General features: G+C 37.3%; 1 protein-coding gene across 1 annotated transcript; it reads left to right on the top strand.

Moving 5' to 3' along the window:
- On the top strand, nt 962-4,158 carry LOC109225877. Its single transcript, XM_019390682.1, has 3 exons — nt 962-1,397; nt 2,481-2,811; nt 3,766-4,158. Exons 1-3 carry the CDS (start codon nt 1,015-1,017, stop codon nt 3,829-3,831), a joined length of 780 nt encoding a protein of 259 aa, XP_019246227.1. The 5' UTR covers nt 962-1,014; the 3' UTR covers nt 3,832-4,158.

Genomic DNA, 12,932 nt, shown 5'->3' with positions numbered 1-12,932 from the left:
AACTCAAGGATCAATATCAGTAACAAATGCCTTTTTGTAAAAATGTATACCTTTTAACTTTAAGATAATCAATTTTTTTATATAAAAAATAATTCATAAAATTATTGTCAATAAAAAATGAGGCCCCCCAAATTTGGGGGCCTAAAGCCACTGCTTGGGCTGCTTTACCCTTCAGCCGGCGTTGGTGGCAGTTTGGTGATGATGGAAGTTCAGTTATGGTCAGGGGTAGGGGTATTTGTGATAAGTTTGTTAATGGTAGGGGTATATTTGCACGTAAAGTATAACGAAAGTTAAATGCAGACAGTATTTAAAAGTAAAGGGGTATATTTGACTATTTTCCCTATGCACTAATAGTCACTTGGTACCACCTAAAAATATAAAATTTTATTTTGCTACCCCACTTAAAAAAATAAACAAAATAACAATGATGTGCGACATGGCAAATGATAGCATGTATTAGATTGGATCCAAAAAAATTATTTTTTTAAGTGCTATTACGTGAATATTATATAAAATCAACTAGTAATGTAGAAATATTTACACACGATTTTTATACATGTCGTAACTTGCTTGTGTGTTCTGCGACTTGAATTAATAATTTTTGGTGTTCTTTATTTTTATGATATATTGACATAGTTATGTTTTTAACTATAAATATTAACTTTATTAAAAAATAATTATTCGTAAAATTACCCAAGTAAAAGTATTCATAATGGCTTTACAATCAACATCTTTTTAAATATTTTAAATGTGCAAAATATAACAAGCATTTGGTAACATAAGAAGAGTCAACTTTGATTGTAAAGTCATTAATGTGTTTAGTTAAAAAAAATGATGCCTATTTAATTTGTGTACCTTTATAAAAAGGAAAAAAATTGGTAGTCCTCAACTTTTTATTTTTATAATAATTTTCATCCCTTTAAAAATAAGAAGAAATAACCTTCTTGTTATTTTTTTCCTTATTTATTAGCGAGCAATTACAGTGAAAGTCGAACGTGCGAGTGATGTTCAAAGATGCTGAAATTGAAGCCATTGCTATATTTCCCATCCGCTAGACCACATACTGTGGCCACAGAAGCTTCAACTGTTCCTCTCCGACTCGCCGGATCTCCGGTCGCCGACAAAAGTTCCGGTTTCTTTCCGTTGAATTCACGCAAAGAATTTCCTCGTAAACTATTTCCCAATTGCCGTCGCTTAATCCACCCTTCTCTTTCTGTATCAATGGAATCTGCTTCCGGCGCTAAGACGACATCGTCGCCGTCCGTGTTGAAGCTGAAACCCATAGAAGCAACCCCTGAGAGTTTTAAAGAGTTCGGTCAAGTAATTGAGGCGTCCCCAGATGGGGAAGAATTTGGACCTCGTGATGCTCACCTTGACTTGAGTCGTGGCATTCCTAGGTTAGGATTCTTCTTTATTTGGCTCAGATAACATTTTCTTGTATAAATTTGATGTTCTTCTTAATAAAAAAGGTGTTGCTTTGAGGAGACAGTAAAATCAGTTTCAATTGAACCTATTTTCATACAAGTAAGTTCAGAAAACAAAATCTTGTACTCTTGGAATAGGAAAGAAATGGACCTTTACATGTTCATTTCGTGTTGTGAGAGGTTATCTTGATCCTTCGTCTATTTAGCTCTTTCGTTTAATAAGTTAAATCAAAATTTGACACTTCCAAGACTAAAACCTTTTATACTAGAGTAACATGTGCAACTATCCAAGTAGAAACTTCCAACACGTAGTTAAGTAAATAAAAGTATGCTCTCTCTAACAACTTAAACGGTAGATGAGATGGTCATACACTTCAACAGAAACCAGATCAGCGATTTGACAGAACAGATGGAACTTCAAATAGTTTCTCAAAAGTGATGTAAAACTGGAAAGCTTTATAGGTTTCTTCTTCGTTCTTTCCCTGGTTGGATCATTAGATAAATAAGTTAATGGTTAGGGAGGAGTGGTACCTTTTTAAGGTAAATGTAGAAAGTGTTTAAACAACTAAAGCTGCTAAATAGGAAACCTTTTAATTTACGTAGCTATGCATGTGTTTGACGGAACCAGTAAAATAAGTCAAAAGCGGAGTTAGGATTTAAAGCTTGTGGGTTTGGTATTCTACTTCGTTTATGTTACTGGGTTCTAAATTAACAATTTATACATATTTAACGAATTTAAGACAAATACATGGTTTGGACCAAAGTTACTGTGGTTCGGCCGAACCCGCAAGCCATAGGCTAGCTCCACCCCTGTAATAAGTGCTCGTTAATCAATGAGATGGGATAAATGTAAGCGATTTTATATCCTGGACTTGAAAGTTTCTCAAGGATTTTCTAGTTTATTGTTTATTTTTTCCCTGTAATTATTTTGTTCGTCCTTGGAGTTTGTTATACTAGCTAATAGTTTTTTGTTTCAATTTATCCAAATACTGTCTGTTGGATTAGTTACTGAGATAACTAAGTGAGCTGAGTTGTGCACTTGGTGTTTTCTGTCAGGTTTTACATTATGCAGCTTAAAGATCGGTCGCTCAGATTTTCTAAGATAACGCATCATGCCAACGTGACCCAATGTCTTGGATCAATTGGAGGCAATGTTTGGTATCTTGGAGTTGCTAAGCCATCTATTGTGGATCCAGCTGATACAGGTGCTGATATTGTGCAGTCACATTGTGGGCACTTTTATGTGCCTCCTGCTGTTGATGAAGTGCAGGCTTTCAGAATTTCAGGTCCAAAGTTTATAAAGCTGAATCATGGTACATGGCATGCTGGGCCACTATTTACAGATGATAAAATGGACTTTTACAATCTGGAGCTGAACAACACTAATGTAAGGATCTTCTGTTTTCTACTGTTACAGTTGAATTGATCACATTTATGCATGTTGATTACATGCATCATGGAAATACTGTTTTAGGCTAACCAGGGAATCACCCCCTTTCTTTTCTTGGTAACATTAAGTATTGTCATTTTGGTTCTTAATTTTAAGCCTAGTTGCTTCTGATGATAAAAAGAGTGATGATCAACCAGTTTGAAGCTTTAGTGAACCAAACTTTTAGAAAAGAAAATGCTCCAGAAGATGAAGACTTCTAACACAGGACCTCTATGAGAAACTTATATAAGCAAAATTGATATCTGGGAGGGCCGGAGACTCCGCATCTTTTTCCACCCATTTCTCTGGGCGACATGTCACATCTATTGGGATGTGACGGAAAACTAAATTTGTGTTTATTCATGTCATTATTCTGATTTATACGTTACAATATCTTCTAACTACCATTATCATGTGTTGAAATGTTGTAGCTGTCTCATTTATAAGCTGTTAGTTGTTGGAGGATTATTTTTTTATTTATATTTTTGGTATGCAACATGCCCTCCCCTTCCCATGGGGGTCAGATCCTTTTTCTTGGGTTAAGCACGTAATATTTGGTTGACAGATGATGGCGAGACTTGAACTCTCCATTTGTTATGTAAAGTGTTGAAATGTATGAATCACCTTCTTAAACATCTAGTGAGGGGGCACTTTCATTTGTTTTGTTATATGGCTGCAGCAATATGTTTAGATATCTCGTGCTGGGTTTAACAGTCATAAAGAGCCATTTAACACTAAAATAAACTGTGAAATATGTAAATGGGCACCATCAAGTTGAGGACAGACTAACATCGTCAAGGTGGTGCTGGCCTATAAAACCTCATTTGGTGAATAGTTGTTTTATATCAGCTATTTGCGATGAATGCATCAGTTCTTTTGTGGATGTATTGATCTATTGTACATCATGTGCAGGTGGTTGATCACACAACACATGACTTCATCAAGAAGAATGGAGTGGTTTTCCTACTTGATGATTAGGAAAATTGCACCAAGCAAAGCATTTCAAGTTTCGAATGAATGATAGGCTGGAGGGATAGTCATGCAGTTTATGCTGTTTAGAGCACTTCCAATATATACCTTACATATGTACCATAAATAAGGGCTGACTAGCATTTGCTTTCTGGCTTTTGCTTGTTCTGTGAACAACTGTAAATAGTAGCATTTATTTATCTTACACTCGGCTACAACACTATGCCCTGGTAATTGGTCTGTATTTGTAAATGCAGCTCAAGTTAAACTCTGAATTTAGTCCTATCCAACTATTACTAAAAGAAATTATCATTCAACATAAATTTTTCATGTTTTTATCGTCACCATCTCCATCTCTTTATTGTGCATAAGTTTTGTAAACTAACAAACCAATAATTTGTTTGATTAAAAAAAGCAGGGATTTAAGGTGTGTTTACTATATATATACCTAGCATTTTTGAACCTGCATTCTTGTTTTGTGTATGACTCCATTCATGTGCAGAATGTTTAGGCAAGTAAAGCAAAAGCATGAGATGGCAAAATCATATGATTTGGTAGCTGGAGAGCCTTCACTGTCTTCCACAAACTGTCCACATAGTAATATTTCCAGCCAAAAACATATAATATTTTCATTCATCCCATTTACTAGCTCTCAACCAAGAATTCTGTCATTTTGACAAAAGGGACAGTTGCATTTTCACCATTTATCTGCAGCTTCAGTTCTCTTTGCTTCTAAAATTACCCAAATTTCGGTCAGCTTGCTTTGTGTTTGAACATTTTCAAGATCCTTAACAAACTAATATGGTCAGTCATCAAGAGGTCTATAGAATCTGAAAAGAAAAATCTCATGCTAAATTTTCTTTTACTAGGAAAACCCAGGTCAAGAGAATTCATCTGACTTGATGTTGGGGACTCTGGATAGTTAATTAAAATGGTGAAGCTATGGTATAAATGGAAACTTAACAAGAAACTTCATTGCCATACCAGCAGAACCCAAAAAACATCATGGGTACAGGAGAGTGTTCCTTCTTGAACAAACTTACCTGCAATACCCCAAGCCAACAGGACATGAACCACATTATGGTCCAAAGTAACGTGGGTTCCCTTGACCCCTCAGATGAGAGCGAAAATCTTTTTGCCTCAGATGAGGTGGACAACGTCCTTGAGTTGGATAATTTCATCCCTATCACTTCCAGTGATAAGGAGAGAATGTACAAAAACTGGTCAAATGCCCTTATTATAAAAAATTTTGGAAGAAGAGTAGGATACTTATTTCTTCAAAGTAAACTCCAGGCCATATGGAAACCTTCGGAACAAATATCGCTAATAGACCTTGGAAATGACTACTACCTAGTTAAATTGAACAAAAGAGAGAACTATGACAAAGCCTTGCATGAGGGACCATGGTTCATAGGAAACCAATACCTCACAGTAAGGAAATGGGAGCCCAGATTCGTGGCCTAAGAAGCCTCCCTAACTTACTCGGCGATTTGGGCTAGACTCCCAGAACTCCCTACGGAGTTTTATGACTTCGAGATTCTGGAAAAGATAGGAAACAAACTAGGACAACTAATACGCATAGACGCATGCACCTCATCGGCACTAAGAGGGAAATATGCAAGGGTGTGTATCCTAGTCCCAATAGAGAAACCCCTAAAAAACCATGTTATACTAGGCAAACATTATCAAAAAGTTTCGTATGAGGGGTTTAACCTATTATGTACAAACTGTGGGAAACTGGGACATGTACATAGAAGCTGCCCTAACCAACCTAAGGAGGAGGACCAAAACAAAAACAACCAAGACATTAACACACAAGAAATACACTCCCTAACTAAAGAAATTGAGCAATGGACGGCAGTATCTCACCATAAAAAAACAGGAAGGAGAGAAGGAGATACTGGAAGCCATAACAAACAAAGACCAAGCCAATCTAACCCCAAAACCACTACCTAAAACAAAAACCATGGAGCTGAGAAAACGACGGCAAGCTTTTGGAATCCATAAAAACCTCGGGAATGGCAGCAACCTAGTAACACCATCATCGAACACGGAGGGCAATGAGCTACCACAGAACCAACACAAAGACCGGCTGGACACTAAGGCCTCCTTAGTAAAGCCCACACAATACCCACTAGATAAACAACAAGGCCTTGACACCCTCAATACACAAGTCGACGCCTATTTAATGCACAACAGTGACATTATAGCAAATACCTCCCAAGGGAACCACTCAACCAACCCTAATAACCAAAGCCCCCCACAAAAACCAACTGACAAAAACAACAACAGCACCCCGCTAGGCTGTTAGGATTTTACCTTGAATTTCTAATCTATTAGGACTTTCTTTCTTGAAGGAATGAAAAAGACTCCTAAAAGGATTAAATCTCCTTAATATGTCTTATCCTTTTCTTGAAAGACAAGTTTTGCGCATCTATAAATTAAGGATCTCTACTTCTCACCATAGCACAAAAAAAAATATCCACAATGTAGTCATTAAAGAGTTTTGTTTAAGGGGAGATTTTTCTCTCGATAGTTTTTCTTCTTTTATATTAGTTTTATCATATATAGACCAATTGGCCAAACCATTATAAACTATTATGCTTAGTTTAATATATTTTTCTTTTGTCGTCTGATTTATCGTCCACCAAACTTTGTATTGTTAGTTTCTGCATGCACCATATTATTTCGATCCCAACAAGTGGTATCAGCCAATGGTTCAGAAAGTCAACGATTGAATGAGGTTGAAGACAAATTCAATGCGTGTTTAGATCAAGACGAAAATGAAGATTTATTCAACTTGCTACATGTGGAGATAAAATTACAATCACAATTGTGTTCAAAACGCCTGCTGCTGCATCTTTATTGGAATAAAAACTCTTTCTAACCCATATTTTGGCCAATTTTAACCAATGCCAGTTTTAAGTCATGCCTACTTGCAACGCATGAGTTCCAGTGCCAGTTTTTAACTCAGTTTCTTTTTAATGCATGAGCTTCTTTTACCCCATGTTTATTCTTAACACGTGGGCTCCTTTTAACCCATACTTGGACTTCTTTTAACCAATACCAAAATTTTCAACCTATACCGATTTTTAATCATGGCAAGCAACAGTGCTGAAGATTATGTGAAGAAGGTGAATCGACTTTGTCAAGAAAATTCAGGCCAAGGGGAGATTGTTAGGATTTTGCCCTGAATTTCTAATCTATTAGGACTCTCTTTCTTGAAGGAATGAAAAAGACTCCTAAAAGGATTAAATCTCCTTAATATATCTTATCCTTTTCTTGGAAGACAAGTTTTGCATAAATTAAGGATCTCTACTTCTCAGAGCACAAAAAAAAAAAATCCACAATGTAGTCATTAAAGAGTTTTGTTTAAGGGGAGATTTTTCTCTCGATAGTTTTTCTTCTTTTATATTAGTTTTATCATATGTAGATCAATTGGCCAAACCATTATAAACTATTATGCTTAGTTTAGTATATTTTTCTTTTGTCGTCTGATTTATCGTCCATCAAGCTTTGTATTGTTAGTTTCCGCATGCATCATGTTATTTCGATCCCAACATAGGCAACAAGAATCAAAACCAATTAGGCTTATTAATGAACAATTTACCAAGACACATTAATAATATTAAAGAACCTACAACCTCGTTCATTAACTCCATAACATGCCATAATAAATTTGAAACCCTTATGACACAAACCAATAATGACCCCCCCTTTGCCCAGAACACCACGCCGGTCAACTCACCCAAAGCACAAAATATGGACATTATGGAGATCGAACAATACCCTAACAATACGGCAGCCCTAATAACACTCAAAATGAAAAGGAATATCCAATCACTATTAAATGCCCCCCCCCCCCGAAAAATATACCTAGTCCATCACAAACGGTACAAGAAGCCATAGACATGACAACCAATCAATTCATCATTAATGAGAAAGATTTGTTAATGGAGGATCCTAAGACCCTAAACCTAGCTACACCCTAGACCAGGAACACTCCCTACAATTTAAACAAGCATAAACCTTGCATGAGCCACAACACTACCCAACCAGGCAATACTGCGTTAACTAACAGCAAAAATGCCAAGGCTCCCTACAAACAATCACCATAGGAGATACTTCAGGGCAAGGAGAAATGTGTGGATAAGGGAGCAACATCAATCTCCCACCCCAATGCAAACTGCCCCTCCCATGCAAATGAATCAAAACCACATCGTGTTCACAACCCCACCACTCCCACCAAACCATGTTCCTCAATCATGGCTGGAATATGGCCTCATGGGACATGCACTGAGCATGAACCTCCAACTCAATGGCCAAAACATAACAATCCAAATAGAAAATCCAAGCTACCTAACGCAAATAATAACGGGGGGGGGGGGGGGGGTTCGAATTGGAATGGACAACATTGCCATGAACCCATGGATGGCCCTACCAATGCAACAAACACCACCAATATACCCCCCTTTCAACCCAGTATCCTTGGAACTCCCAGAACCAGTACCCTCACACCACCTTAAACCCAACCAACTTGAACCCAACTCCTTTCTACTATAATGGGAATCCTCCATAGAGCCAAACAACAGCCCCCATGACGCAGGAAACCAAGCATGGCAGTTCCTACAGTAGGCAACAAGTCAACAGGAGAATCCAGTGTTGACTCCCAACCCGATCCCCCTCAACAACAACAACAACAATGCTCAGATGGAGCACAACAATCAGAACAACTCAACTCAACAGATGGGAGCGGAATATCAACAACAACAAGAGTGGAATATGGAATACTAAGAAACCCAAAAACCCTGGCGTTCAAGGAAAGAAGAGAAAAAAGGTTCATCTTACGTTGCCCACAGGAATTGAGGAAATTCTCCTTCAACATCAGAATGTTATCAGCACCAACCCTATTCAAATACGGGGTGATGATGGTTCCAACCATGTACACCCACTTCTGGGCCAATGCTGCTCAAATGACCCAGCCAGGAACACAGAACACGGAGAGCTTGAACCACAGCCAGGGGGAGAGCTCGTACATCAGGAATAACTCAATGATTGTCATCATCTGGAACTTCAGGGGAGCAGGAAATGTTGACTTTCGTAGGACCTTGGGTTCATGCTGGATTACAACAGGCTAGTTCTGGTGGCACTGCTGGAAACAAGAATGGAGGAACACCATACACTCAGGAGCGATTTTGGCTTCGACAACCTAATTCAGGTTGCTGCACAAGGCAACACAGGAGGTATTGCAATCATGTGGAAAAATGGAGACATTGTGAGCACGTGATTTTTGCCTCGCTTGAATTACTCCTATAGAATTCTTAAAATTAGGATTTTCCTTTTATTATTTGATTTTTAGGATTTAATTGCGTAATTTTGTGTGTATTTTTATTTGAGTGTGCACTTCTAGTTTTAAATAATTCATAAGAATACCAAAAAGATTGCATGGGCATTTAGGATTTAATTTTACATATTTTTAGACTAATTAGTAATTAGGCTTGTACAAAAATACAAAACAATCACAAAGAAAACTTTGATTTGTTTTGTTTGGTTTTAATTTTAATTTTTAGGTTTATTAGTTTCCTTTAAATTGGTATTAGTTTAATTATAGCTTAATTAGGTAGGTTGAATTAATTTTTAGTTTTAATTTTAGTTTGGTTTTAAAGTTGAAAAAAAAAGAGAGAAAAACAAATTAAAGAAAAAGAATTAAATGAAATGGAAGTGAAAAAAGGAAGGAAAAGAGCAGGACTGTTAAAGAATAAGTATTTGGGCCAGTTATTTTTAAACAATTCACCAGCCCAAACAAAATCCCTGAACCAGCCCAAGCCAAACCCCCTTGAACCCCTGAACCAGCCTATACCCTAGCCCAAATTCTACCCGGTCCAGCACCATAAATCTCCAAACGACGTCGTTTCGCTCCTCAGTTGATCCTAACCGTCGAGGTTGATGGATCCAACGGTTGAGAACTGAGGAGCCTTTAATATATATATGTCCAAACGATCCTACCACCCTCAGGACCCCCTACCCTCTCATCTCTCCCATCTCTCACCCCAAACCTTAACGCCGCCGCCTGCCACCGTCTGCCGCCAGCCGAAAATTGCCTCCGCCGGCGGCGATCGGCCAATCACTCCCAAAATTTCACCAAAGACTCTTCTCACCTCCCCCATGCCCATACTACCTTCAGTTTCTTTCAAATCGTGCTAGAATCCCCCAAAAACCCCAAACCCTAGCGCCGCCACGAACTCCTCCGCCGTGTCCGACGGCGCCACCACTCCAAACCCTACCAAAATCACACCCTAGACCCACCTTGACCCCCTCTTCCCAAATTTCAAACCAGATTCCCTCAAATCTAGCTTAAATCCCTCGAATCCTAAATCTAGGGTTCATGTTCAAGGTTCAAGTCGAAGTTCAGGCTGTGCAAGGGGTTTGCCAGTGTTCGATTGATCCTCAAATGATGTTGTTTGTTTAATTTTGGCAAAGAATAGGCAAATAACATTATTTGGGGGTCAGATTCGAAAAGTCAGTCGAGGTCGATTTTAAATTCAGTAAGTATTTTCATCTTTTATCTTTCTCTTACTGTTTTTGTTTTCTTAACTCTTGTCTAGTTCCCCTTGGTTCTCCTTCTCCCAGTATGTAGTTTAAAAATTTGGATGAATTTTAATTAGAATTGATTTCTGTCTGCTATTTTGTTTTGTTCCCTGTTTGTTCTAGGTTTCATTTTAGATTTTGTTTAACACATTGTCTTTTGATTTTTATTTTCTTTGTTTGTATTTAGTTTTAGTTTTGATACTCAATTAATATTTCTGCCTGTCCTTTGATATTTTGTTTACCAGCGTCTTAGATTTTTTTTTAAGTTTTTTGATTTCCTTTTATCCTCTGTTCATATGGATTATGTGTTAATTTTGTTTGTTAGTTTTTGGTTTGACTGTTAATAGATAGTTAATTCTGATTTTTGTTAATTAATTCAAAGCTTTAAATAGGTTTAGTTCAATTTTGGGTTGGGGGGGGGGGGTCTGGTATTAATTAGACTTTGTTTGGTACCTGAACATTTCCAATCCTTGGTAATTAACCATGATCATTTTTTGACCAAGTTAGAAGGGCTGGGGGTTAGTTTAACCTAGGTTAGTAATTTAGGGTTAAAATCAAGGGTAATATAGGTATTCTAAATAAGAGAATCTTGCGGTAACTGAAATAGACCCCCTAGAACCTTCTAGATTGTGGTTCTAATTTGAAATTCAGGAAATTGGGTGGTATAGCTTGGGTAACAAGTCAGTCCCTTAAGGACTTTAAGCTAAAAAATTGAAAATAAAGAGGGGGCAAGGGTGTAAAGAAAAATCTGAAAATTGCCCTAATCTTTGCCTATAAAAGGGCAGTACTCCTGCCTTGCAGAATAAGTTTAGGGATCCAGAAATCTGAAATTTGAAATTCAAAGTCTTAGAAGTCTAAAATTCAAAAAAAAAAAACTTGAGAGTTTGAAATCCTGGGAGTTTGAGAGGGAAAATTTCAAGATCCTAAAGTTCTTAAAGTTCTTAGATCCTAGAATTGGATGGAGAGTTGAGAAATCAAATTTCGAGAGCTAAAAAACATCCGGATCCTAGAACTGAAATCTTCTGCTGGTTTTGTTCATACTATTATTGGTTCAAGTGCGAGTTTAAGCTGCTCTTCTTCAATTCCCTAGGTGTTTGTATTTGCTGAACACTGTTACATTGCTGCTGTCTAGCTAACCTCAATTTTCTTATTTTGGTTCAATCTCCAGGTACTCTTTTACTCCCTAAGGAAATGATATACAACCTGCAATTGTTGATTATCTAAAGTTGCTATGAAAGGATGACTGCTTTCTATTATGCCTTCCATGTCTAGTTTTGTTTAAGAAGTTCTGAGCTCTAGTAGTTTAGCATAGTAATGTGTAGCTTACCCTGTTCATCTTACTGTAGTGATAGCATGTTGAGAATCCCTATTACTCTTTCATCTCTGCTGAAACTGGTAGAATTACTAGCCTATTTGAACATTTAAAAATGTACATTGGATTGTTATTTAGAAGTATTCAGCTCTCAAATTCATGTTGATTTGGTACTTAGAGGTTTCAGTAGTTTATTTTCAATTCCAGTTCATGAATCAGTTCTGTAAAGTGCAATTTAATCTATTGTTTTAGGAGTAAAATTTCAGAAATAGGTATGCTAAGTCGCAGCACATGTAGGATTCGAATATGAGTGTGAAATTGGAATGTAAAGTCAATAGGCATTTGATTTGAATGAGTTTGAATTGTTCATTTGCATACAAATTGTTAAGTTTAATTTTGATTCGAGAACAGTATTGTAAGGCTCAATTAAAAACCAATGTATGATTTGGTTTCCATATCTTTGGGCAAAACCTTGACAGTTTGTTTGAATAAAGTCTGAAGCCCTTTGGGCCTGGACATTAAAATGGCCATGAGATAGGGACTATCTTATTGTCTCAAGGCATAACTGTCCGGCTGGGTCAATTACAAGCCCAATGGCGAGTTCCGAATCCAGTAATTGGATCCGAATTCAAAGCTTCAGCAATGATAATTGCTTTGTCTGAAATTTGGGTCTAATCTGATGGGCTCAAAATTTTTGTTTCTTATTAAATGCTATCCTATAGGGCTACTAATTTGTTATTACTGGGCCTGATTTACGCCCAAGGCTTCAATATCCTAGACTAATATTTCTTTTTCGTTAATGGTTCCAAAAAACTAAGAAATAGGTATGGGGCCTTCTAAGCTAAGCCGCAGATTCGAATTAAGGACTTCGTCAATAATTGAAGTAGTCTTTGTTCGAGTTTGGGCTTGATCTTGTAGGCCCAAACCTACCATTTTCTCTAAATCCTCTCTTTTCTACTAGGCTGCCGGTTTATTGGCGCTGGGCCTAGCCCTGTACTACAAATAATTAACTATTTCCTGTATTAGGCCCATTTTAGAATAGAAATGAGCCTTAATAGAGAATAATAGTTCATTTTTAGGACGACCTTTAACATAAATCGAGGTGCCCGCGCCAAAAAAAAATTCACAAATTGCGTGGCCCTCTTTAATTACTTCCATAAAAATACTTAGAAATCGGGACGTGTCATTTAGCAAATTTTCATGGCCTCCT

The sequence above is a fragment of the Nicotiana attenuata genome, chromosome 5 (assembly GCF_001879085.1).
Source record: "Nicotiana attenuata strain UT chromosome 5, NIATTr2, whole genome shotgun sequence".
NCBI lineage: Eukaryota > Viridiplantae > Streptophyta > Magnoliopsida > Solanales > Solanaceae > Nicotiana > Nicotiana attenuata.
This window is presented reverse-complemented; position numbering and strand designations above follow the sequence as displayed.